Genomic DNA, 27,802 nt, shown 5'->3' on the forward strand with positions numbered 1-27,802 from the left:
TTGTTATGCTGTAGGCTACTGCAATAGTGAAGGTATTTAATTAATTCAATTATTGATTAAATTTTGTTTGACTTCAAACAAAGAACCCTTGCGTAGGGAAAAGAAAAATGCTTTGAGTGCTCAATGCGATTGGACTTCGAATAAATTTGAGCTTTACAATATTATTATTCGACATAAAAAATTATTTGAGAAGAGCCAACAAACTGTGTCGAGATTTTTTCTGATCACTAGAAAATGTATTTATTAATGTAGTTAGAGCAATGTAAATATGTCATAACATTTCAAATTTGGAATTGGTGTACGTAAGATATATTTCGTTTTTTTTCTCGGAACACAATAAAAATTATTTTCATTGACAATTTGTTGTTAAACAGTATATGTATACAAACTTGTTTTTTTTTTAATGTTTCTTTTACCGAATAGAAGTCTATAGAGAATATATTTTACAAAATTCCACAAGGGTGTGGAGTGAGTGTGCATTAAAAATGTATATTTTCAAGCTTTTCACATAACTACTTGGCGAAAATATTTTTGGCATGTCAAAAAAAGAGAAAAAATAATGTATTACACGAACATCACCTACTAAAGGCAAATGGTAATAACGCGAAGCCGTCGGTGTTAAGCCAGTTTGTATATCATTCAAGCATAATAATCACTTATCAGGAATCAAACCGGCGACCTTCGATCCTATACTATCGTAAGTTATTGGAATATTTCTGCTTACGTCATATATTCTAATAAAACAATTCACTTATAAAATCATCGAAATCACTTACTAAGTGGGTAATTGACCACCTGGCGTTCTAAATTCTTAATACAAGTATTAAATTTTCATTGTAATTTTTAGCATTAAAGTTTTTGTGGTCATTATTTATTATTTGGTTAAACATGATTTATGGTACCAAAGTTCATTTCTTTAAACCACATTAGTTACGTTCATTCATTTTAATAAAAACCACATTTAGTACAATAACGTTTCTACGGAATTATTTGAAATATTAAAAGAAAAAAATATTTGTCATGGATATCAATAGTTTTTATAATCCTCCATTATAAAATTATTCTGAAACAATAAGTAAATCAAGTTAGAAGACATATTGGGTAACATTTTTAATATTCTAAATACGCCAATGGATTGGCAAATTTAGTTGGCAGTACATATGTCATACAGAGTGCAGAACTGATGGCTTCTGGGGCCTAAATACATGCCGCTTCCAACCAGTTCTATTGTCAATCTATGAGGGATGCTTTTAGTTCCTTTTAATGTCATTTATCGTTTAAATGAATAGTTTACAAAGAGAATTTGGATCCTAGATTAGTTGTGTTTGGATTCTCAAAAAGAAATTTTCAAAAAGACAAATATCTAATCTTTGACAATATCGTAACATACTACAATAGCCAAAAAGAAGGTTTTGTGAGGAAAATAAAAATGTCAGCTTACTTATTAAGCTAGTATTCTGTTAATGGATATAGTAACTAAATATATAAATGTAATAATATAAAATGTAAAAGATAATCTTAATATATAAAATTCTCGTGTCACGGTGTTCGAACTTGAACTCCTCCGAAACGGCTTGACCGATTTTTATCAAATTTTACATGCGTATTCAGTATGTCTGAGAATCGGCTACTATCTATTTTCCATACCCCTAAATAATAAGGTTGATCCACCCCTAAATTTTATTTTTTATTTTTTTAGACAATTTTTTTGGTTTTTATTTTATTATGATACAGCATACAAAAATACATACAAACCTAAATTTTCACCCCTCTACGATCAACCCTTATCTTACATTTGTTAATTAAAAACTTTAATTTTTTTGCAAAACAACGTTTGCGGTCAGCTAGTAATGATATAAAAACCTTGAATCTAAATTCTACTCTCTAGTCCAATTTAATCAACTAGGATACATATAACAGTTTTCTGTATGAATATACATCGGCATGTTATGGCAGTCGTGGTGTTCCATCCTACTGGGTCGCTTGTCCGGTAGAGCTAATTTATATTTTGTTTCATATTAATTTTTGTAAACGACTGTACATACAATGTATAGAGACGTATCATCGCATACAAAGTGTTTCTTTTGTTTTCCTTTGAGAAATGGAATACTGCTGTGGGCATACTTAAAACTGGTTAGTTTTTTTTATTAATAAAAGACTGATATGTGTTTGTTCTAATAAGTTTTGTATATAAGAAATTTGGTAACGTTAGTACTAGAAATAAGCATTAGCTTATTATTTATTTTTCCAGGCTTTATAAAATTGTATATGTTACGTGGGAAACTTTGTACGATAAATAATACAATACACTAAGATATTACAATAAACAAAGGTATATGATACACTTACATTTTTAACGCTTCCTTGTCCGCATTTGATCACCAACTCGTCTGATGGAAAGCGACGATAGTCGATGAAGAATGAATGAATGACGATGAAGCACACAGGCCTAGTAGGTGCCTATTCACACTGAACCTTAATAGACTTGGGTTATAATTCTCGGTAAACAAGGAAGCCGGCAGATTACTCTTTATTTTGCGTATCAAAATACCATGCAATGTCTTTAAATTATACAGTAATATATGTAAGAAGATAATTAAAACTTGCAATTGCCTTAGTGTTCTATTGACTTGCACAAATGGTCATAATAAATAATCTTTTGTTATTTCATCTGTATTACAATTGTCGAATGAAGTTATATTTCAATTAACTTATGCATAACCCTTTCTAATTTTTAATGTTTTCATAATAAATATAAAATTCGTTTAATTAACATTGGAAACTTGAACTGGAACTTTTAACAGAACTCCTATTAATCTTCAACTTATTATCTATTTATTTTTTAATCAATTTTATTTTTGACTTTGTTTCGCAAGGTAAAGAAGAAACAGGAAGAAACTTTACAACAACTTATGTTTTAATAACATTTAACATATTTATACATATACACTTTTAAAGATATAGCTTGAATGATATCAAAATAATAAAGCGACATCATTGCCAAGAATTATTGTCATTTAAATAACAGTTTATTAATAAATAACCTTTTCCGTCAATTCATTTTTATTTGCCTTTTAAATTTTATTAGTGATAGTCCAATAATTTTTTGTAATATTTTAGTAAAAAATCTGTAACTTTTTGCATTCGAAACTTTAGTATCTTGTAAATACAGTATGGACATCAAAAATTTTTATATTAAATACGATTATTGTTTTAATTCATCCTGTATACTTTTGGCAGTAACGTTGTATATTATCTTATTTGAAATTCAAGATACGAATAATTTATATTATTTAATATCGTGAATAACAAAATGGTTAGTTTTTATTTTATGTATCCTTCGATAATTGTTCTTGTCTGTCACTTTATTACAAGTAAACAATTCAGTGTAGGATAAAAAATATTCATTAAAAAGATAGTACATATACAATAGTTACAAACTATATAATAGTGACATTGCCATTATTTATACAGTTATACTCAATTATGTTTAAAAAATGGTAAAGGAGCAATTTAAAATTTAGAATTCAAATACAAAACGTATTATTATAAACATTGACTTATCGTAGCCTTTCTATTTCTCTGGGAGGAACTCTGCATGCAGGAAAATTAATCAAAAACGTAAATAAATAAAGTATGCAATCGTTACAGGTCAACGACCTCTATATAAATGCTCCTACGCAAGATTTTAGTACCGTGCCTTTTATAGTTAATAAGAGTGGGGTAGACATGACCGAAAAGAGGTCGTCATATAGATATCTACCATGGTATATATGTATGTGTAGGCTATAGCCATCAGCAGTGTAAACATAACCGTGGTCCACGTTAAAAAATATAAAATAACTGGTGTTAGATACATAGGTTCTTAATGTGATCTCGTCATCAACATTTCATCGATAAGACGTCCACAGCTGAACCTAGCCCCCCCCCCCCACCCATCTTCCCAAAGATATCCAATAGTACCTTTCTTGTTTTCCTTTTTTCGATGACTTTGACAGACTTGTCTGTCCACCTTGTGGTTGGACATCCTTCGCTTCTTTTTACGTAGTATCCACTTGCGGATCTTTTGCGTTTTATATTAACTCAAGTCAATAGCTTTATTATGTAATACCATTAAAGTCATCTATAATCATCAGCCCAAAATTAACTTTGCGTTAGTTTTTAACGCGTCTGAGAAGAACTAACAAGAAATTTAGTGGGGTTGGTAATTTTTTTTTGATGCTTGTGAAAAAATATATCTAAATATATTTATCGTGAACATACTCTGAAATAGAGTAATACACCTTATGATAAAGCCGCAGATGCGATTCTGTTTCTTATATATATATATATATATATATATATATAAGAAACAGAATCGCATCTGCGGTTTGCGAATGACGAAACAATTTTAATAATCTGTTAATCTCTAATTAATCACTGTTTAACGTGATTAGTGTTGCTAGAACAAATAAAAACTATGTTCATTTGCAAAATCAATTTTCCCAGGGCATTTTCATTTGATCATCGACCTATAATTAGCTAATCTAGATTTTCTGCTGTTAAAACGTTGATTTTTTTTGAAATCACATTTTTCTTTTACATCACTGTTTTTATTGGAAAAAATTAAGCTTATTTACTGTAATAGATCTTTAGTGGTTTTATTGTCGTTTTGATTATTTAAAATCAAAAATGTTGAAGTTTTTCTTACTTGTTTATTAAGTAATATAAAAGTTAATATTTTTCACGATTTCTGAAGAATTTTCGCGTCAAATTTCATCGTCAAATTATTACCAGTGGTATTAATTTATTATCATCTGAATATTCACTATATATGATCATCATCATGACAACTGATAGACGCCCACTTCAAGGTAAAGGCCTCTCCCAAAAATTTCCACGATAATGGATCCGATATCGTTCCGCCTAACCTAGTCAAGCCGAGTTTACTGCTTCCTGGTCGCCGCTCGCGAATCTTTCGGCCCAAAAGACCATTCATAACATATAACTCAGTGTCGAAAATAATTAATAATAAATTAAAAAATCTTTCAAATCTTTAACCACGCAGGCCGTTCGATTGTGGAATGATTTACCGCTGAATATAAGACGTGCTAACTCACTACCTAATTTCAGGAAAATGGTTAAGAACCATTTACTAGACCTATAACTATCTATCTGTTAATTCATTTCTTTTTCTTCTTCTGTTTCTTTCTGAGGCAAGTGCGATTGACTAATACTAATAGAAGTCAGTTAGATGTTTTTATTTATTATTGTATTATATTTATAATCTGTATTAAACCTTATTTATTATACGTATATATGTTATATACATATGTAGTTACGTTTAAGTATGTATGTTTATGTTCGTTTGCTTGTAAATATGTATTTTTTGTACAAGTAAACTACCCATTATTAGTACTCTTACTTTCCATACTATGGTTGTCTGTAAGAGATTGCCTTGTGTGATAAGACCGCCCATTGTACTTTTTATAATATTGTAAAACTTATTAAATGTATCTTAACGTGTACAATAAAGAATATTAAATAAATAAAAATAGTTAAACTCTTTTCTTTCCAGGTTTTGAGTGTAATAAGTTTACTCAGCTACCTGGCGTACTTTTCAAGCGTTGCAGTTTTTTTCTTTTTTTCGGAGGAAACTGAGTACTTTTTAATTCCATATATTATTGCAGCTGTCATCTTATTATTAGACATGATATTCAACTTGGTTTTAATAGCTGGTGTTCATATGGTAAGGATTTTTATAAATAAATATTATCCGTGTTAATCTTCATAGCGGAAACTTGAAAACGACTTTACCGATTTGATTTATAACATCTGACAATACAAGGTCTGTCCGGACTGGTAGTGTTACATGTTATATAGTCCTGATTATTGGTGGATAATATAAATTTGTTGTTAAATACCCTGTAACATGGGGAACTAATGTAAACATTTATATCGTTTTTCTATTGGAGTGCCTATTTAAAAATAATTATTTTTAAATAAAAATTAACAGTGAAATACTCCATAAAATTCTGCCCGCCTATAATATATCCAAGACAATATATACATTATTAATATTTCGTATATCGTTGTTTCTTATTACACTGTTTATACTACAGTAAATGTTTACATTAATCCAAAGTTGCTACAAATGATTCCACCAATTTATTGACAATGCGAGGATGAGTCAAGATTTTGTAATTAATCCGTTTATATCTGAGTCAACAGACGCATAATATAGTTCAAACTTTTAATTACAAATTGACGAAATAAGCTAATTGGACATGCGGTAAACCTCTGTGTACATATCGATAATACAATATATTAACCGAACTTTTTAAATACGTGATTGTTTAACAAATTTAATGATCTTTCAATAATATTAATGTTGATCAAATGATTAGTTTTTTTGGAATATTTGGAATTTATTTCAATTAGCTTGGTTTTATTTAAATTTAACATCAGGTCTGATAAACACCCACTGCAAAGCATAAGCTTTCCCCAAAGATCGCCACGATAACCGGTTTCAAGCTTCTAGCGACTTCCTGGTGCTTATCCATGTGTCATGGTGGCCACTCATAAACCTTTCGGATCCAACAGCCATCAGTTGCGTGTGAGATGTGCCCAGTCCATTTTCTCGAGCTGCGTCAGCGACATTAATTCTTCTGCTCGGATCTCATTTCTGATTTGATGAATTGCTCTCTAGATGAACTTCTGCCTTCCCAAATAACCACGTCTCTGAACCATATATCCGCTGGTGACCAGCAACAGACACTGGTCAACCTTCTTCTTCTCACATTAGAGTATTTTGGAGGCGATGAATCGTTTTTTTTTTTCTTTTTAAAAATGGTTGTATATTAATTAGAGTTTTTGTTACAGAACAGTACAACATTGCTAAAAATTTACTTCGGATATGGGATCGCGTTTGTTTTTATAACAGTAACCTTCTATCTTTCAACCATCGGGTTCATCGCCTACTTTACACATAAACCATTGGAAAACATTAACTATCAGGGAATAATAAACACTGCTATTGGACTTATTGTCATATTGTGTAAGTATTTACGTGGATGTACTTCTTGGTACAAGATATATAGACAGATAGATAATTGACTTAACATGAACTGCATCAAAATTATCATTTCAGCCGTAAGACGTCCACATAGAAGGCTTATGCCCAAGGCCTCCTCCAAAGTTTTTCTATAAAACCAATTAGAAGTAGCCTGAAGTTTTCTGATGATGATGATGTTGATTAACAAGGTCATCTATCTACCTTGTGTTGAAAGTCCTGTACTGCGCTTGGGGGTCCAAGGTCTTTACTTTAGAACCGTAAGGATCCTGTTTTCTGCGCAGTATGTTGCCCATTATTAGTTAGTCTACTATTCCCCTGATTCCGGATTGGATATCGTAGAAATCCTATGTAAAGTCGTCTCTTTGATTCCTTAAGGGCTTGACAATTATTCTCGAAGTGAGAGACTACATTTCTATGCTGAAAGTTATCAATCGTAACACACATTTGTTATAGATCTTTGTATTTAGATATTGAGGTTGATTAGACAGAAAGACGTTACGTGTTCATATATTTCTCATTTAAAAATTTTGACGTCTTCTAGACCACCTTTGAAAGGAATCACTACTACAGAAAAGTGCTAGTATAGTATCGATCTCATCTTCTTTTTCTTACGAATGTATATAATTGTATCTAGAATAGAAACCGCGACCAACGATCGCAAATCTCTGTCTTCTACCACAGCTCGATTACTATAAATTACAACTATAACATAAGAGTAAATGTTAATAATATTAACAAATTAAGTCAAATTAAGAAAAAGTCTGCTTGCTCGGAAGTAGAAAAAAAACATGTTCCTGAAGCAATTGTTTTTAAATATCGAATATGCAACGAAGAAAGAGATAAAATAATTTCATTCTATATTTACCATGAGCCAATTATTTTTAATAATGTTTTATTTTGCAGTGTTCCATGCCTATCTTCTAGTATTAATACGAAGCCAAATCAGGAAACTGAAAATTACAACAGTGTAATCCTAATTCGAAAACGCACCTCAAATCTTACATAACATGACCTGGTAAATAATTATTAAAAAATGAGTAATTGAAAATAAAAAGAAAAAATATTAGAACATGGCGAACATGGAAAAACCATAATTGATAATTTTAAATTGTTTCAAATGACTTTCCAAAGAGACATACAACATAATTAGCTGCAGATCTGAAAGCTTTAAAAGAAAGAAAAGGTTTTATGCATGTTTCCAATCATTTTGTTTAAACTGATCACTCGCAAAAATGTTAAAAAAAATTATTTGGAATGCGACAGATCTGCAGGAACAAATAATTAGTTTTAATCTAATGCCTTTATTACTTTATTTTCATTACATTGTTATGAAACACTTTATTCATGAATAAAGTACCAAAAAAGCTTAACACCTATAAATAATTTTCCTGTTTACAAAGTTTGAGGCGTCTGAATCAAAACAAGAAGTTCCATTTACAAATCAAGGCTATAAGGCCGATGAACCAAACACCCATCTCACAGCAACTATAATAATTTTTTTTACGAAAGACGCATATTTATTTATTTATAATACTTTTTACACATATTATGTTTAACGGCGAACATAATGCTGAAGGCATTCTATACCAGTTAACCGTCAGGTGTTACAAAGGTAAATGAATAAAGGCAGGTGAAACAAGCTAATATCAAAAAATAAAATCAAATTTAGGAAGAAAATAATCACGTAAAAACACCTCATATAAATATACTAATGGGTACTACTATAATTTTATATAAATATACAATAATTCATACATTTAAATATCAACATATATTATTTATGTAAATATAATATATAATAAAATGGAATTATCGTGAAACACTCTGTTTAAATGCGCAATAATTCCTGAACTTGAGGAGGAACGAGTTCTTTTTGATTTAGTGTTATATCATAAACACTTACTGATCCAACATACAGATTGTTATATGTCTGCTCATATGGGATTTATCTTGTCTAAGGACGACTACTTCTTCCTTTCTTCAAATTTATACAACCTCACATAAATTGGTTGTAGTATAAATATTAAGTTAATTGAGAAATTTAAATAGAAATTTAAATTTGGAACAAAATAATTTTTGCTTATAATTAATCGAATTTTCAAAGTGAATTTAAACAGTATTCCACGTGTATTTTTTCTCAAAAAATCTTAAGTGTAAATTTTATAACTTATTATATAAAATACTAGCTGATCCCGCAAACGTTGTTTTGCAAAAAAAATTAAAGTTTTTAATTAACAAATGTAAGATAAGGGTTGATCGTAGAGGGGTGAAAATTTAGGTTTGTATGTATTTTGGTATGCTGTATCATAATAAAATAAAAACCAAAAAAATTGTCTAAAAAATTAAAAATAGAATTTAGGGGTGGACCACCCTTATCACTTAGGGGTATGGAAAATAGATAGTAGCCGATTCTCAGACATACTGAATACGCATGTAAAATTTGGTAAAAATCGGTCAAGCCGTTTCGGAGGAGTTCAAGTTCGAACACCGTGACGCGAGAATTTTATATATTAGATTAAAAAATATGATCTGTGATGGTTGTGATATGATATCTTTAAATGTAATTTTATGTAGTATACAGGATGATGTGTGGTAGGTGTAAAAGTTTTAAATCATATTACTGAAAAATAAGCGTTGACATCTTTAAAGCTTATGCACCTATACCTAAACAAAATATCTTTTATGTATACTCTAATTTAGCTATGTAAGATAATTTATTAAAAAATTATTAAATAAGTTTTCATTATACTACGTACAAAAAGCTCTGATTCAATAAATACATTTACATAAACTTAATCACGTTTTATTTATATTCTATAGAGTTCCTCTTGTAAGAATTGCTCCTCCAAAAATCGAAAACAGATCGATGTTTGTATGAGAACTAATTTAGTTTGAAATTGTAATACTATATGTAATTAAATTAATTATAAAGAAAGAATGGTATTATAATGAATTTACTTATACTTCGGAAGTCATACGGAATACAGATGTTCGAGTAATGTTAAAACGAGTAACACACCTAGCCGAGGTCCCCTAGAGAAGGCCCTTGAGTTTAGTCTATGGAATGTCCGCCTAAGCCAGGGGTCGGGAACCTTTTGAGTCGGAAGAGCCAAAAATTACAATTTACAAAATTTTTAAAGAGCGACAATTTTTTCTTGCTAATAATAAATACTACTTTTGACATACTGACGACAGTGACGACGTTCGTCACGGGGGAGAGGTGCAGTGAGAAGTGAGTACAATGTGCTGAGAGATAGAAATGGTGCCTAATCCTCCTTAGTCGATTCAGAACAATTTAAACTTTTTATAATTAATAAAATAAATAATATTACCAATATTTAGCCACTTCCGCACATGCAGTCGTAGTCGTGCAACCAAAGTTCATCGCCCGCCAGCCCACTGATCAATGCGCATGCGGCAAACAATGCGAATTACACAACTACCACCGCTAAATCACTCAACACGTGTTTCACCCCTCCACGGGAGCATCTTCAGGAGTTATGTTACACCGATTAGTGCCAAACACAGAGTCAACTATATATACTCTGTATAACTATATAGACTTTATCTCGGTGCACTTTGTTGCACGACTACGACTGCATGTGCGGAAGTGGCTAAATATTGGTCCTTTTCTTGCTTAGGATGGACTTCCGCAAAATAACGCCTGATTCCAATAAATAATATTTGCGTATAGGACTAAAGTGCCGTACGTAGCTTGCGAGCCACAGGTTGCCGAACCCTTATCTAATCGATCTAAGAACTCGATGATTTAGTAATCCGGTGTCACTGGTATGTAACTCCGAGCTGAAGTTCCTCAGAGAACTCAAATTTTAATTAACGTTAAAAGTAGTTTAAAGTTAAGCCCTCTCTTTATATTGCACCCTCAAATCCGCGGAATTTAAACGTAAAATATATTTAAATTTTGGAAAGTGTGGCAAAGGATAAAAGATGAAGCATATAACGTGAAGAAAAAAGGAGAATAAATGAAAGAATTTATGATAGATGAATGACAGGGGAGGATAAATTAAATAGGGCTATAATTTTTTCTTTTAAAAAAAACCGCAGATTCCGCAAACGGCACTTGGGTAGTGTAAATCAAAACATTACTAACAAACCCCTCTAGGAGTAACGCTAATGATAACAAAACCAAATGTTCTCATAAGGATTGCTTTGATGATAAAAGTACCGTACGTATGACGTAATTATACAAACAGAGGTCAGAATAACGGTTCCCCTAATAGTCTTATAGAAAGGAAGAGTTACACTCTGTTGATCGTCACTCAGTTTCGCTTTACGTACCGCAAACCTTACTTTATTTTATTTGCCACACATTACAGTCTATTGCAATGTTTACTACGAGGGGCCTATGCCTCACGTGCAGGCAATTTGAATTTTAATGGGAACAATTCTATTTTAACCTAATTGCTTTAGTATAAAAATCATGTACGATAAATAAGGAGCAGAAAAATTTTAAGACAGTCATGACACAAAAAAAGTTGGTAAACACTGGTTTATTATAAAACTAATAGATCACTATACTCCTTTTCATTATTTTATCGTCTTGTTATTTCCTTAATTCAACCGTAAGATACACACCAATACAATCCTTCAGCTTGAAATATATACAGGGTGATTGGTTATAGATGTAAAAGCCGTAAAGGCTTTTTTTCATTTTTCAGAAAAAAAAGTTTAAACCTTTTACACCTATTTCAAATTACTTGTATAAAGTAATTACTGTGATTTTTCTGTTGTAACTTAACAGGTCTTAATAGTAATAAGTGTTATTTGCAACCCCGGTACACAATTTTAAAATTTAAAATTTGAAATTTAAGGTGCCTACTAAAAATTTACTAATTTTATATAGCTTTGAGAAAGATGTAAATAAGATTATCTCTATTTCTAATACTTTTAATTACTTTATTGGTTTAAATTTGACATGTTTAATTAAGCCAGTAATTTTACTAATATTATTTATAAATATAAATTGTTTTAACTATATATATATATATATATATATATATATATATATATATATAGAAGACTGAAACTCGCAATCGTAGGTCGCGGGTTTAATGACCGGGATATAATGTTATATAATTCACACTTTGTGCATTAATCATATAGGATTTCCACTCCTCACAAATAAATTTCCTGAGAATGGGCTGCAGCGTCCTCTGCGTACAAAAATACCACACTGCGAGCCAAGTAGGTTGAATCGACCACGACCATTAAACTTTATAAAGAAATATTTAATAAATTTACAAGATTCTAGGTAAAACCGTAATCATCACAGAATTTTGGGAAACACATATATTCTAGGAAGACTGGTCATGTTTTTATATAATATCATAATATATGATTAATTTCAGCGCGATCAAATTAATGAATATAATATAAACAAGTTATTGTTATCAATGACGGCGTAGGTCGATTGCATGGTGCGGCAGTCGACGACTGCCGTCCGGTTGAACCGCTCGTGGAGAGCTTCGCAGTGAAACTTCTCTCGTATATTGATTTTTTTTAAACTTCGTTGTTTTTATAAAAGTGCAAATTTAATTTATGCAAAAATGTATACAGACGTACCGTCTTTTACTAGATGTTGTTTTTGTGCTCCGTTGAGATATGGTCTCCTGGTGTGGGCTTATTTGAAACTGGTTTGTGTTTTTTGTTTTTTTTTTTAACTCATTTATATGTTATTGAACTTGTTTAATATAAATTTAATTTATTATTAAAAAATCGTTAAAGTATAACCATGTTTAGCACATATTTTTTTTCAATATTTACATTACACATTTAGTGAATTAAAAAAATATATTTATATGTATTTTTTAACTCAATCTTTCCCGGAGACATAAGCGTCAGTGCCTTCGTTTGAAAATATAATTATTATTATCCCTAGTCAAATTTCAAGATCTGGCATCGTTTTAAGAAAAAATTTCTATTTTACAGATAATTAACCCTTTCACGACCACGGGGACGCCGGTGTCCCAAGCAAAAATCATGGATTATTTAAATATTTACGTAACCATTGTAAATTATTTTTTTGTTTTAATATTTCGGAAAGTACCTTTTTATTATTTTTTACTGGCAATATAGGATAACTAACACCGTTTATTGTTTATCGTCATCGGAACGTTAGAGTTCTTTTGGCGCGAATGATCTGCTGTTTGGAATAAATAATTGATATTGTAAAAGCGCTTCTCAAGTTTTTACAGTGTCAAATTATCATTACCTGGTAAGTAAATTGTTATTCTAAATATTCAATAGTAATGTATTTATGTTGTATTCTGTCATAAATCGTTATAAAGATTATGGGACACGGATGTCCCTGTAGGCGTAAAGGGATACTTTTTACGGGATTTCTTAACTTTTAGCCTGGTGATATACCAAAATGCTATCATTTTCTTATTCATATTTTTCTCAGAATATGTTTCGTAAGGGACGTAGAGTTTTTGAACTTAAAAAAAAAATAAAATTCTTCAAATTTTTGTGGGTGACAATAGCGATGAGGAAGATAACTTAGTGCTTGATGACGAAGACCAAAGACTTCTAGTACAGGATGATGACCAAGGGGTATTTGATGTCGAGGTTGAAGAAACAACGACTCTTCAACGGCAAGAATCACCTGAACCTTCAACGTCTCAAAAAACAATCCATCTAATCATCAACCAATCATCTAACAACAGGAATTGTTTTGCCGAGTATCACAAATAACTTGCCCTATTATATTTATATTATTCATAAACAAGTAAAAAAAAGTACACTAAGTAACAAATGTACATTATTTACAACAAAACAGACTTACCAACAAGTAAACCAAAATTTAGATGTTTAAGTAGAAAGTAACCCTTAGCGACCATAGGGACATATTCGTCCCATAAATTTCCAAAAAAAATGTAAAACTTTTTTGAATTTTTAGTATAAATTATGTTTTTAGGATGCCTATTAATTCATTACATTTAGCTAAATTGATTAAATAAGGTACCGTAACCTTATGGTCCTGAAAGGGTTAAATGTGTGCTTAACTTAAATGAGATTCTATAACTCCGAAGGCGATTTAATTTGGAAATAATTTCCCTGAGAGTCTGCTAGTATAACTCCTTTTTTCTCTTATTCTCTATTGTTTTAGCTTCTTTAAAACAAAAATATCACATTGTTCACATGTACTTATTAATGATTACCTTACTCAAGTCCCTTATTAAACTATTTATAAAACTTAACCTTGAAATTTAATATGAACTTATATTAATCAAGCAGTGTTATCCCAGCGGTAGATGACTGAGACTCGGTATCGTAGGTCGCGGGTTCAATTCCTGAAATACATTAGCATATAATTCACACTGTTCACTGCATTGGATTGCCACTGCTCATAAACAAGCAGATGCATCCTCTGCATACCATAATACCACACTGCGATCTCCCACCCACCAGCCAAGCGCTATGTATATGTAATTACACTATGTCCCCCCATAGATATCTTTGTCTAGGCCAGTCCTGTAGATGTCTATGGGCTGAAAAGACGACAACGAATCTTACTTCACTAAAGCACTCTTATTACTATTTGTTTTCTTTGTATATATTTACGTTAACGCCAGTTTAATCTTGAATTCGAAAAATTTTGGTATTATAATAATGCAGATAAATTAATAATGTCGTTTTTACATGAGTTATATTATTTATATGATAATTAATTCTTTCGTTACTATAAAATTTATATGTAATATATCCTGTATCTAATATAGAGGGAAAAAGTAAGGGAAAAGTTTTTGCAATTTTTTAACATATGTAGCGTTCATACTCCATAATACTGGCCAGTACACAATATTTTTATTTAAAACCATCCATTCTCGAGCGTTTGAATTAAAATTCGAACGTCGATTTGAATTCGAACTCTATCGGTGATGTGGTCGCTGTCGTTGCGTTACTGTCGTGTACATTGTAAATACTCTGTACATATGTGAATACATCTTCGATCACTCTTGGCTATCATCTTCCTCGTCAACGTACTCGGGTGGTAATTCACATCTGCCCGCTAAATGCATATACATATTAGGTCTACCCGTTAATACTTTGCTGTGTTGTGAATTTAATTAAAAATACGAACAAGAAGATAGCTTTGACGCTTCGGATAAAAACTGAAAAAAAAACAATTTTTCAAACACCCGAGACCGGGAGGACCCGAGGATTCAGAGCGATTCAGAGCCGGCGAAAACGACACCATGGATAAGCCAGCCGGCGGAAGACCTGTGCGAAAATTACGGATCAAATCATGGACTACATCGAGTTAGACCGGCATGTGGCATCTCGTGACATCGCCCAGGAGATGGGAGTTAGTCACCAAACCATTTTAAACCATCTGCAGAAGGCTGGATACAAAAAAAAGCTTGATGTTTGGGTGCCGCATGATTTGACGCAAAAAAACCTTCTGGACCGAATCAACGCCTGCGATATGCTGCTGAAACGGAATGAACTCGACCCATTCTTGAAGCGGATGTTGACTGGCGACGAAAAATGGATCACATACGACAATATCAAGCGAAAACGGTCGTGGTCGAAGGCCGGTGAATCGTCCCAAACAGTGGCCAAGCCGGGATTGACGGCCAGGAAGGTTTTGCTGTGTGTTTGGTGGGATTGGAAGGGAATCATCCACTATGAGCTGCTCCCATATGGCCAGTCGCTTAATTCTACCATCTACTGCGAACAACTGGACCGCTTGAAGCAGGCGATCGACCAGAAGCGTCCAGAATTGGCCAACAGGAAGGGTGTAGTGTTCCACCAGGACAACGCCAGACCACACACTTCGTTGATGACTCGTCAGAAGCTTCGGGAGCTCGGATGGGAGGTTTTATCACATCCACCATATAGCCCGGACATAGCGCCAAGTGATTACCACCTGTTCCTGTCCATAGCGAACGCCCTTGGTGGTGTAAAGTTGAACTCAAAAGAGGTTTGTGAAAAGTGGCTGTCCGAGTTCTTCGCAAATAAGGAGGGGGGCTTCTACGAGGGAGGTATTATGAAATTGCCGTCTAGATGGAAACAGATATCGAACAAAACGGCGCATATTTGAACCAAATCCGATCACTGTAACACTTTTTATAAAGCATTGAATAAAGAGCAAAAAAGCGGAAGGGAGTTATTTGACAACCTGTTATAATTTAGAAGAATTTAAATTCTTGAGTTATTCTGCACAAATTACTTAAAAACTTACACATCCTGTATAACAAAGTCCCTTAAGTACTAGATAACGAGAGGTTTCCAGAAACGGGGCCACTTAAAAAGAGTTAAAAAAGTTATTTTACGAGCTATAGAGAGGGTTCTGCTCGGAATTCAATGAGATCGAACCATAGACGAACGACAGTAATCGACCTGGCGGTTTGACAATTTGAAGTAAGAATCGGTAGGCCATACGTGCATAACAGATGTTAGATGGTAGGTACTTTAAGGTTAGCGACCGCAGCGAGAACGAAATACCACTAGGTGGACATAAAACCTCGTTTAATAAATCCTCTTCCAAATGGTACTATTGGAAATCCATAGAGCTGAGGATTCGGTAACGATGGTATTTTTCCCGAATGCTACGCAGTCCTATCGCGTGCTCTGCAAAGTCGGGGTGGACACGGTCCTGGCCCAGCTCTTCACGGGGCACGGGGGGTTCTCTGAGTACCTTCACAGATTCAAGCTCAAGGAGGACCCCTCGTGCTACTGCGAACCGGGCTTGGACCAGACCGTGGCCCACCTTGTGGCCTATTGTCACATGCAAGGATGCGCAGTGCCTTGAAAACGGAGGTAAAGTTAAAAATAGATTTAGAGAGCATCACTGTAATGATGGGCGACGACAAACTTCGCCCATCATTCCTATCGTTTGCTCGCAGGGTGGTGAGTGACACTGTTAATAGAAACAAAACAATATAAATAAGTAGGTACCTAATAAACTGCACATAAAATAACTAGTCAATTAATAATAGGATAAATAGAATAAGAAAAGTGTAGTAATATATTAAGAAAGCACAACCCAAATAAAACTGTGATAAAAAAATAGAATATGTAGATAATAAAATAAAGAATAAAAAAAAATGTGCCTAGCCACCTAAGAGTAATAAGATGATGGAAGGAAGGCGATGAAAGCAAGAAAGAATGAAAGAACAAAATGAAAGATACTGTGATGGAAATAAGGTAAGAATAAAAGAAATTGAGAAGTATGACAGTGAGTGAATAATAAAGATGAAAAATCTGAAAAACTTATTTGTAAACAAAGACCCTGATCCCAACTAATTAGGGGTACCAGAGGCCTCCAAAAGCGAGGGTCATTTAAGAAAAAAAAATAGAGCTGAGGATCACGTCTAGCAGTAGACAAAAGGTGAAATGATGATGTATTTGCAGCGGTAATGACTTTTTCTTGTCTTTTGCAGGTGTTGAGTATATTGTTGCTCGCCGGTTTCCTCATGTGGCTCTCCGTGGTTTTCTTCTTCATTTTCTTCTCCGAAACCGCCATTTATATTTTAATGTCGTTTATAATCACTGTAATGATTCTTGTGTTCGACGTTGTCTTCAATTTTGTTTTCGTGATCGGAATACATAAGGTAAGCTATTTATGTTAAAATTTAACAAAAACCATTATAATTAATTAGTTGTTTTATGTTAAAATAAAAGTTAATATAGAAAATCAGGTAAATGGTCAATTAGTTTTACGTTTTTAGACGATTTCACATTTGGTGTATTATTAAATGTAAAACTTCTTGTAAAATTTAAAGGAAGTAAAGTCTGGAAAAAATAATCTTTTGTATAGCAAAAGATAAAAGTAATTCCCGAGTTTTGATTGCATGGCGCAATTAGAAAGAAAAATTTTGTCGTCTTTTAGAAAAAAAAAATAAAAAAATTAGAGACTCGAATCCAAAACAACGCAACCTCGCAAAATCTAAAGACATATAGAGAAAATTAGTTGTAATTAGGCAGCGATGCAACCTCGAAAAAACGACTAACTAAACTAACTAAACGACGCAAAGTGAGCTTTGTATCTGTTTAGTGTATTACATTTTACCTGGATCTTCATCCTTAAAAGCAATCAAATTCTTATTTAGTTGATGTAAATCCAATATACATTTAATATTTATTTAAATATAAAGTACTTATAATGGATTTTTATTAATAAAAGTTAGTGTTAACAATTAAAAATAATTTTTTTTTTGTTTCAGAGACACACCACTTTGCTACATATATACTTTCGTTACGGAATCGCATATGTGGTGTTGATGATTACATTTTTCCTTGTGAATACCGGATTTATTATATATTTCACATATGAACCTCTTCAGGAAGTTGAACTTTGGCGAGGGATTGCTGTAGCAGGGTCTGCACTCGTCACCATTTTAGGTAAGTATGGAGAAGGCTCTTACAATTCCTTAATTGTTTAACTATTATTACATATTTTTCAAATTTTTAGCCCTGAAATATGGCATTTTAGTGAATATAGCTTTGCTGTAAAAATGTGTGTGCGTGCGTGTGTGTGAGTGTGTGTGTGTGTGCATATATAGCTCTAACCAATTAAATATTAATTATTATTAATTATTTCAGGTATTCACAGCTATCTCCTGCTATTATTACGAAGTGAAATCCGTAAATTGAAAGATACTGCACAGTTCAAATTCGAGAACCATACCGCCGATCCCAAATGTTACATGCAACAAACAGATTACGTATCAGAAAATAATAAAAGCCAGGATGACAGTGTGAAGACACCTTTACCTTAATAAAGAGTTTTTTTAAAAACTGTTTATTGAACTTCAATTCGACTTCTTTCTTGCTAAGTTTAAGACTAGCTTATAACATAAATTAAAATTGTTCAAATACAATCTTCTTTGTATATTTATCATTGTTTCACATTATTTCTTCACAGGGTAAGTCATTAAGTAGAGATTTTGTTGGAATTTAAATAAAATCATAGATAAAAAACAAAGATTTAGGAAGAACAATTTATATTTAAATAACATAAAATGGTGGTTATATTATATTTTAGTAGTGTAGTATAACGTTATGGAGGTGTGTGACTTTCAAACGTACACACTATTCGAATCTAGATCCTAAAATGATAAAAACTCGCTGGCAATTGTTCATGCAATCTTATTTCTTATTTCTTTGTCAATGTTATTTTTGAGCTGAGCTATCGTAGTTAGTTTATTAAGAAAAGATCAGATGTGTGAAATCTGGGTTATGGGAAGACCATCCACTTGATGCGATGTCAGTTATATACTAAACATTTCTTTTAAGACTGCTAAAGACTCATTGGATATATGAGACGTCACGCCATCTTGTTGGAACCAAGTCCACTTCAAAACTATACAAATGTAAAAAGAAAAAGTTTCCTGAACCTTAAATTCGTGCGTCTTTCTAACTCACTCTGTATTAAGAATATTTAAGAGAATTTTAAACAAAGATATATTGCACCATATATTTATTTCACTTTAAAAAAATATGTATTTCCTCGTAACTATATTATGTTATATTGTCTCTAATCGACGTATGCTAGTTGTAAAATATACGTTAAGTCTAAAAAGCTTTAAGTCATTAAAATGTTTTTTACGAAAATAAAACGACTTTTATTTATTATCTGTAGCTATAAGAACGCTATAATATTAACCGTTTGCTATATAGCATTATTAGCATACGGAGCAGCCAAATATCATCTGGAAGCTTTGGACTCAGTTGACAAAAATGCCCGTAGGTTAATTAACAACGAAAAGCTCTCATATAGCAGACTACACAACCTTGGCATCGTCGTCGAATTGCCAGCTTATCGGTTTTTTATAGGATACACTTTGGAGAATGCTCAAAGGCTCTTTTCGAACTAATTGAGCCATCTCCATTCCTTTGTCGGACTACTAGGCGCAGGTAAAAGTTTCATCCATACGTTGTTGACATACCCAAAAGTCGAATTTAACGGTTTGACAGCGCGTTTTTGGTAAGAGTCGCCAAGATTTGGAACGACCTGCCTGGGTCTATTTTTCTTGATAAGTTGAACTCTGGAGTCTTTAAGAGTAGAGTGAACAGGTTTCTTTTGGATAGGTATATATAACAAATTACTATCAATATTTAAAGGCACAGAAAAAATTAAAAAAAAATAATTCTATTCGTAACCGCTCGCTTCGCGGGGTTAATGAACGCCTTCTTAACCTCCTTGCATCTGGAATTTCCTAAATTTTTAGCAGACCCCTGTTCGAACAAACAGAATATTCCTACAAAACTTTTATCTAAAAACTTATAGTAATGAGTCATAGGGAATGAAATGAAATTCTATTACATATATAGACACAGTAAATACAATAGAAATCGAATATATTAATACTGCATTCCCGCACATATTACATTTTAATACAAAGTCGGGTCACCAGGACGATTTTATAGTTCTATTCTATTCACGCCAGACGCATTTTTCTACTATAATGGCGTCAAATAGCTACCACGTGCTTTTTTATTACCACTGACATCCGAATTGAGTGCGACCTGTGTTCATGAGGCATTCTACATTACCACTACACCACATACATATATAGCATACACACACACACACTTATACGTATATGTGTGTATATATATATATATATATATATAAATAATTGTGTGTGTATATTATAGATATTTAACATACTTATTTAGTCTGTAGTGGAATTGGAAGGACATTGTTTATGTCATATCAGAGAGAACCTTTGATTTGGATGTCTTCTTCCCTCCGGGCCTTAATCCGTTTAAGTTATTATAATTCTACGTTTTTCTTTTAGGTAAACAGTAAACATTTTTAATTATATAAATAAATTAACATTAAAAAACTAACTTCTCGACTTATTGCTTGTCTCGTCATAAAACGGTCAGCGAAATCAGTGATTTCATTGCCAATATAAAGTTCCAAGAATTCTATAGAGCGGAGAAAGCGTGAATAGAAAGTATCATATCGTAATGAATTAAAAAAACTTCCATATCAATGACTACTATTTGAGGATAATAAATTTTTACATAAATTTTACACCTAAAAATAATTAATCATACACTGTGATAAATAAATAATTTTTAAACGGTATTGATCACTTTTATTTATACACTTTTTGATCATGTGTTGATTTAAAGTGGATTTCTACCCTCGTCATCTGGATGAACTGTCACAACTACTTCAGCGACGTGATTTATGAAGCTCAGCTGATTGTTCTGTCGCAACTTCTTTAACTCCGTTCTTATCAGAAGAAGTAGGTAGATTTGGATAGCTGGAAAAATATTTTCAAATATTAATCTTCACACCTATGTCTTTATTTAAGGTTATGACAATTTAACTCATTAATCCTTACTATCTAATTATTCATTTAAACAACTTATTTCAATTCCACATATACGTCTACTAAATTGGTTTTGTATTAAGAAAGGAGTTCTTATACTTTTTTAATACAAAGAGTCTTAACTAAACACGATACATGAACTTTGTTTTATCTGTTGAAAATTCTTTTTTTAAAACAAATACATTTAGACCAAACTTCATTCTAAAATTATTTTTTTTAATATTCACGTATAGAAACAACACTGAGTAATGCCGTAACAATATCAATAAATATTTGAATTTTAAGTTATTGCTGGTTAGATGTATTTGTTATTAAAAAAACATAACTATACACCCATCGCTAGAAACTAGTAAAAATTAAAAATGCAATCTATTAAAAAATTAAGTATTTTACATATAAAATAGACAGATATTTTATTTATAGCTAGCTGACTCAGCAGACTTCGTTTCGTAGATTTCAAATTTTAAAATTAAGATCAAAATTTTCCACGTCTTGCCTGATGTTTTGACTAAAATTTGTTTTATTATTTCCTTTATTTAAAAATCAAATTTTAATACTTAATATCTTATTTCGAGCGAAGACAAATCCAAAACCACAAATATCATTGAAATTGGTTCAATGTTTTTTTAGTTATAAATGATGTGACATTTATTTAATTTATATACATATAGATAATTACCATATATATGTACATATGTATTTATTTACATCATGTAAGCATCAATATAAACATTTATCCATAAAGACATATTTTCATATGCCTTTGATTTTAAGGTCAATGACTCAAAGTGAACCTTGGCTACTGCCAAGTTTACCGTGGTTTAGTTACTGGGTGAATGCTATAGAATGTTAATATAGCATCCATAAGCATCTATTATTCATATATAAGTACAAATAATTTGCGAATAGGTTGCCAATCCGTTATAAAAAACAGGTTAGGTTAGGTTAGTTATTATTTTTAATGTTGTGTCATCTATTAAGGAACACATAACAGAACCATTATTTAAATTGTAACTTATGACGACTACTGCTTGATATAGGCCTTCTCCATTGATTTCAAACAGAGCTGGTTTGAAGCGACTTACACTCTGTATTCTGTGACTATCCCAACAAAGTCCACCACATTGTGAGTGGACCTCCTATTCTGCGTTTCTCATCCCCTGATCTTCGCTTTAGAACCTTGACGGTCCTAGAGGCTTGAGTATTAGAAGATTCTGCGAAATTAGATGCTGAAAGTACTCATATGACTCCTTTTAATGAGTGTAATAAAATTCCAGTGACATCATTTGAAATTCCAAAAAAATTACCAATACATACATTTTATAAATCACTTACCAAATCCACAGAAGACAAAGGAGAGTTCGATGATCACTTGTTCGAAGTCGTAGTGAACCTGATGATACTTCACCACGAACAGAGACACAAACGCGGCCAGGGTAGTGGTGATACCGTAATAGTAATATGTTCGGAGAAGTCGTAGATTTTTCTAGAATCAAAAAATAATAAAGTTAAACCTAGTACATGACAAATCTCAGAATCAAATCTAGTACGTTCCATTGCAGTGTCTAAAGAAATATTGTAAAGCGAAAATAAATCAACTAGAATCAAATTTTTCTCCCCTAGAATGACATCTATGAACTTGTTTTGTTTTAAATTTGTACTATAAAGATCATTATCTCAGAATAAGACAATAAAGTCAGTACAATTTTACCAATTAAATATTTCACTCGACAAATCGATTTATTTTTGGGGGTTTTCATTAGTTTTTGTGTGTAGAATTGAAATTCGAACGCCGATTTGAATTCAGAGGCCATCAAAGATGTGTTCGCTGTAGTGGATTGATGGTCTCACATCACATACACGCTACACGTACATAGTTTTCTACAAATAAGCTACTAATACTATGAAGCCTGAAGAAAAATATTGCATGTTTGTTGATTTAATTGAATATAAACTGTTACTATTTTTACTTCATTTAAGTTGCCACTATAGGAGTTTTTAATTGAATGAAAGTTATGTAAATACTTGATAAAGATATCGTCATATTATAGCTATAATAATCGCAAATGATGTGTTCTTCCTTATTATTTATTTACGTAAAACATTAAAGGTCTGAGAACACGGAAAATATCTATATTCTAAACACCATATTTTAACAAACGATTGTTATATTCAATGAATAATAAAAACATTCTCCATTCAGAATGTACTTCATTATCTATTTCAATAAACTAGTGCTGTACATATATATATAATTTATAATACTATTATAAATATGTTATACTCGTCTGTCGCTGAATAGATTTTGTTTCCTTATTTCAGAAAAGCAAAAAATTAACATCTTCTTTGTATACCAACTGGTCTCTAACTTTGGGCCTTATTGCTGTGGGGATTTCCCTCTTTAAGATCCAATCAGGAGTAGGAGGGCCATAGAATGCCCACTACTAGACACAGGTATCTCCCATAGATTTCCTCAGTCCTTAGGTGCTCTTCCTGGTCCGTCACTTCCATTCGAGATTCGATCTCGTAGAGGAATCCCCAGTAAAGCCTTCTCCGTGGCTCCGTGTAAGAGAGACCAAGATATAATACAATGCAACAATGCCTGCAAGTTTAAAATACTGCAGTATGCGATTTTCTAAATTACAGAGACTTTAATATTAGATTTCGAAAACACAGTAACAGTTTAATATTTAAAATTAAGAACGTGACAAGCTCGGTGTTAGTGCAAAGTAGATGCGTATATATAATAGGAATTCTTACATTACCATATGAGCTCCGACGACTAGTATGATATTAAAAATGGTTTCCATCGCGTATAAGAAGATCGGGAGCAAAGTCCTGGCGTAGAACGATACCCCCCTGTAGATCGACATGGTGTAATTCGTGGTCTCACCTAGCCATGTCTCTAGGCTCAACACCAGGATAGAAAAGACCTGGGGATATAAGACATGAAATAAAAAATATATGCCTACGTATAACAATTTAAATTTTTTCCCTAACGAAACAAAGACAGAAAAAAGTCATATAAAATAGGCAAAATAAGATATACAAACGGCAGTCTTGTGCGAAACGGTGATGTCTTGGCAAATTTTAGATCTGGATTTTTAAGTCCATTCCCAATATGTTCATGTTTTTTTTACTAATTCATATTTGTACCGCTTTTGTTTTATTCCACAATATTCTTTTTTTTACTTTTACCAAGCGCAGACAGTTGGGAGAGGGTTGCCGCTATTTGATACAGACTGTTTTTCTCCCGTCACGACAGCGTTTTATAATTATTAAAAATAATTCTTAAGGGTAAATACATAAATACAGCTAAAATTTATACATATTACCAATACAATTTGAAAGTTTTACTCAATTATACATTAATTGGTACATTATTTTATTTCAAGTCGCTGCCCAAGCGTTACAGACCGTTAAATGCCTTGAGGTTTAGGACAATGTGCCGGGCCAACTCGTCAAAAGATTCTGCCGTAGATTAAGCTGTGACATGTTGATATTTATAGATTTTTCTTTTTCTGCGATTTTTTGTTTTTTATTATATAAAAAAATAAATAAAGAACAATAACGATATCATCTCAAAAATATCTAAAAAAAAGCTTTCATGCATGTTGGTCTAAGAGAGAGAAAAATATTCCTTTTAATAAAGTTTTAATTGATAAAATGTTTAAAAAAACAAAATTATTCATTTCAAACCTCGAACGACGATATGAAAAAAATTTAAATGTTCAATTACGTCTCGCTTTATAATTTAAAAAAGCTCCTGATAATGTCCATCATTTCGGACAATTTTGATATAGCATATAAATTAACTATATAACTGCTATATAAACAACTACGCCCATAAAACATATGAATATAATCGCACATGTATCGAACATGATATTTCCCGTCCATGTATATCCGTTGAAACAAAAACATGATAATGAAATGATAAAACTGAATAATATGTTGGATTCGGTTCAATACAATCGCGTAACAGCGATATATTACATTATTATTAATCATTATTAAGCAGCTGCACTGCTTTATGCTATCATTTTTAGTTTATTTATTTATGAAACATCGTATAAAAAGACTTCTATAAAAAGCTTCCTGGTCTAATTAATATTTTAGTATATATGAAAAAATATTAGTAAATAGCCTGAAATTGTTTTCGTTTGCCTTACGTGTCACATTCTAAATTTAAAAATAAATGAATATAACATATTTCAAACTGATCATATCATTTATTAATTAAATGACGAATAACTTAGTTAACATTGTAATAATTAAATACAGACCGATGCAACTATTGAACGACAATATAAATTTGCAGCGCTTGTTTAAGCGCGGCGAGTTTAAAGCGAAATGTCAAATTTTTTAAACTTTTTGAGCTGTTTCTGAGCGGCAGATTTTTTTTTATTTAAAAACGTTCCAAAGAGTATTAATACAGATATAAAAAAAATCGGTAAAGTCGTCAATATGTGGCGTGACCAAGGGACAAATAGATATTTTATATTGTGAATAAACATTATCAAATACTGCCAGACTGTTGGCAGTTACAGCTTAGACTGTATTTAGATGGCAGAGTGGTGAAGGAGGTTCATTTAGATCTATTCACGGTGACTAACGCCAATAAGACTCCCTCGGGAAACTCAACTCGGACTTTCACTTCTCCAAATCCATATTATTCAGTAGAAAATCTAATCAGATATAATATCTAAGGCGGATGCGAGGATATTTTTCCAGAATGTCGAGCCAGCCTACAGCTCGCTCTGTAAAATTGAGCTGGAGACGATTCTGATCCAAATGTTCAAGGAACACGGGAGACTTGCTTATTACCTGCATAATTTTAAACTCAAACAGACAGTACACGTAATAAACTGTCTTGTATTTTCAAAAAGGTCGGATGTCGGAGTAGAGTTTGAGAGAAGAGTGGAAAGTGACACCGTCGTCTCCCTCAGGAAGATAAATAATGCCGCTATTATCACAGAATTATGGGGAAGATTCAAACGTAACTCCACCCTATTAAAGCAAAATCCAATAAATTTTATGAAAATGGAAATTTAAATACGTTACAGGAAACAAAAATAGTAAACAATGAAAGCAAAGATTGTGTCGAAAGAAGGTGGACAAAGTGTGAAAAAATGTGATTAAACGAAAATAAAATGTAAGATAATGTATATAACGAAAGAAGACAGCGAAATACGAATTGTGACAGATAAGAGTAGAAGGTGTCAATATAATACATGTCAAAGAGCTTATTACGTAATAAAAGTCCATTTTATGTAAAGATAAAAGTCCCCAAAAAGAGAGCCATATAAAAAAAATTTTAGACCGACGCATTTGAGTCACTACAGACCTACAGACCAGGGAACTGTCACTTAGGGGTTCACCATTCAAATTCAAGAATGCCTTAGAAACATGCACCTTGTTACTACTGGTAGTATTTGATAATGGTAAAAAGGTGTAGAATATACAATCTCATGATCATCATTTCAGCGGTACGACGTCTGGCGTTTGAATATGACCTTTACAAGGTCGAATGCCCATGGTCTACACTCCAGAACCTTAAACCTCCAGTCATCTATCTTCGCGTTACATGGCCTACCCATTACCCACTGAAAAACCTCTGGGCTATGTCGGTTGTTTTTCTTCGTTTATAGATCAATCCCATAAATAAATCTTGATTATAGCCTTCTCCGAGGCTGTTGAACAACTGTGAGCGTATCAATTAGGTCCGAAATAATAAACCACATTTTACTGCTGTATATAAATATTCAATATTTACACAGACACTTACCTATACGATACAAATAAATGTTAAATATAAAGTAATTTAAATTTTGAATACAATCTGAAGATGATAGTTTCTGAACGACTCTTTTAAAAAGTTTATGTTAGTTGATTAAAAGTATTATCATCAGAAAAAAAATACTATTATTATCATTTCAGACATTGGACGACCACGATGGATATAGGACAATCTCATAACTATCCAATGGGACCAGTTGAAAGCGGCCTGCATCTAGCATCATCCGTTATTTACTATATAAAAGCCGTATTAAAATACCAAACATATACCACAATGATCACTTACCAAATTGATGTACCCGAAAACTAGTATACCGTACCGGAGTGGCACGAAACAGCAGCATCGTCTACATTCCGGTATCTCTACCAGCATGGCTTTGATTCACAAACGTACCGATCACGACAAATATGACCTCTCATCTGACATGCCATTTGCTACAGGCACAAGATCACAATGAATAACGTAATAAACATCGTAGCGTGCCGGTGTAGACGCAACGACCATCCTACGCCATCTGAGACGTCACAATTATCTTATTCGCGGGTCCGGAAATTCGACATTACTACTAAGTGTCCAAAACCGTCCACCAGCTGAGAATTTTCATCTTCTGATATAGGCCGCATATACATG

General features: G+C 32.3%; 2 protein-coding genes across 2 annotated transcripts; one reads left to right on the forward strand and one right to left on the reverse strand.

Moving 5' to 3' along the window:
• Positions 1-12,515: 12,515 nt before the first annotated feature.
• LOC137930302 (uncharacterized) lies at positions 12,516-19,588 on the forward strand. Its single transcript, XM_068773534.1, has 4 exons — positions 12,516-12,708; positions 17,464-17,634; positions 18,247-18,424; positions 18,626-19,588. Exons 1-4 carry the CDS (start codon positions 12,622-12,624, stop codon positions 18,799-18,801), a joined length of 612 nt encoding a protein of 203 aa, XP_068629635.1. The 5' UTR covers positions 12,516-12,621; the 3' UTR covers positions 18,802-19,588.
• Positions 19,589-21,163: 1,575 nt separating this feature from the next.
• On the reverse strand, positions 21,164-27,590 carry LOC137929657 (uncharacterized). The gene is made up of 4 exons (XM_068772708.1): positions 27,458-27,590; positions 24,138-24,305; positions 22,708-22,858; positions 21,164-21,303 (listed from the first exon to the last, which is right to left on the reverse strand). The coding sequence occupies exons 1-4, from the start codon at positions 27,542-27,544 to the stop codon at positions 21,164-21,166; spliced, it is 546 nt and encodes a 181-aa protein (XP_068628809.1). The 5' UTR covers positions 27,545-27,590.
• Positions 27,591-27,802: the final 212 nt, after the last annotated feature.

The sequence above is a fragment of the Battus philenor genome, unplaced genomic scaffold (assembly GCF_028537555.1).
Source record: "Battus philenor isolate CCGP_79_NKW_IND1 unplaced genomic scaffold, ilBatPhil1.0.hap1 SCAF_11, whole genome shotgun sequence".
NCBI lineage: Eukaryota > Metazoa > Arthropoda > Insecta > Lepidoptera > Papilionidae > Battus > Battus philenor.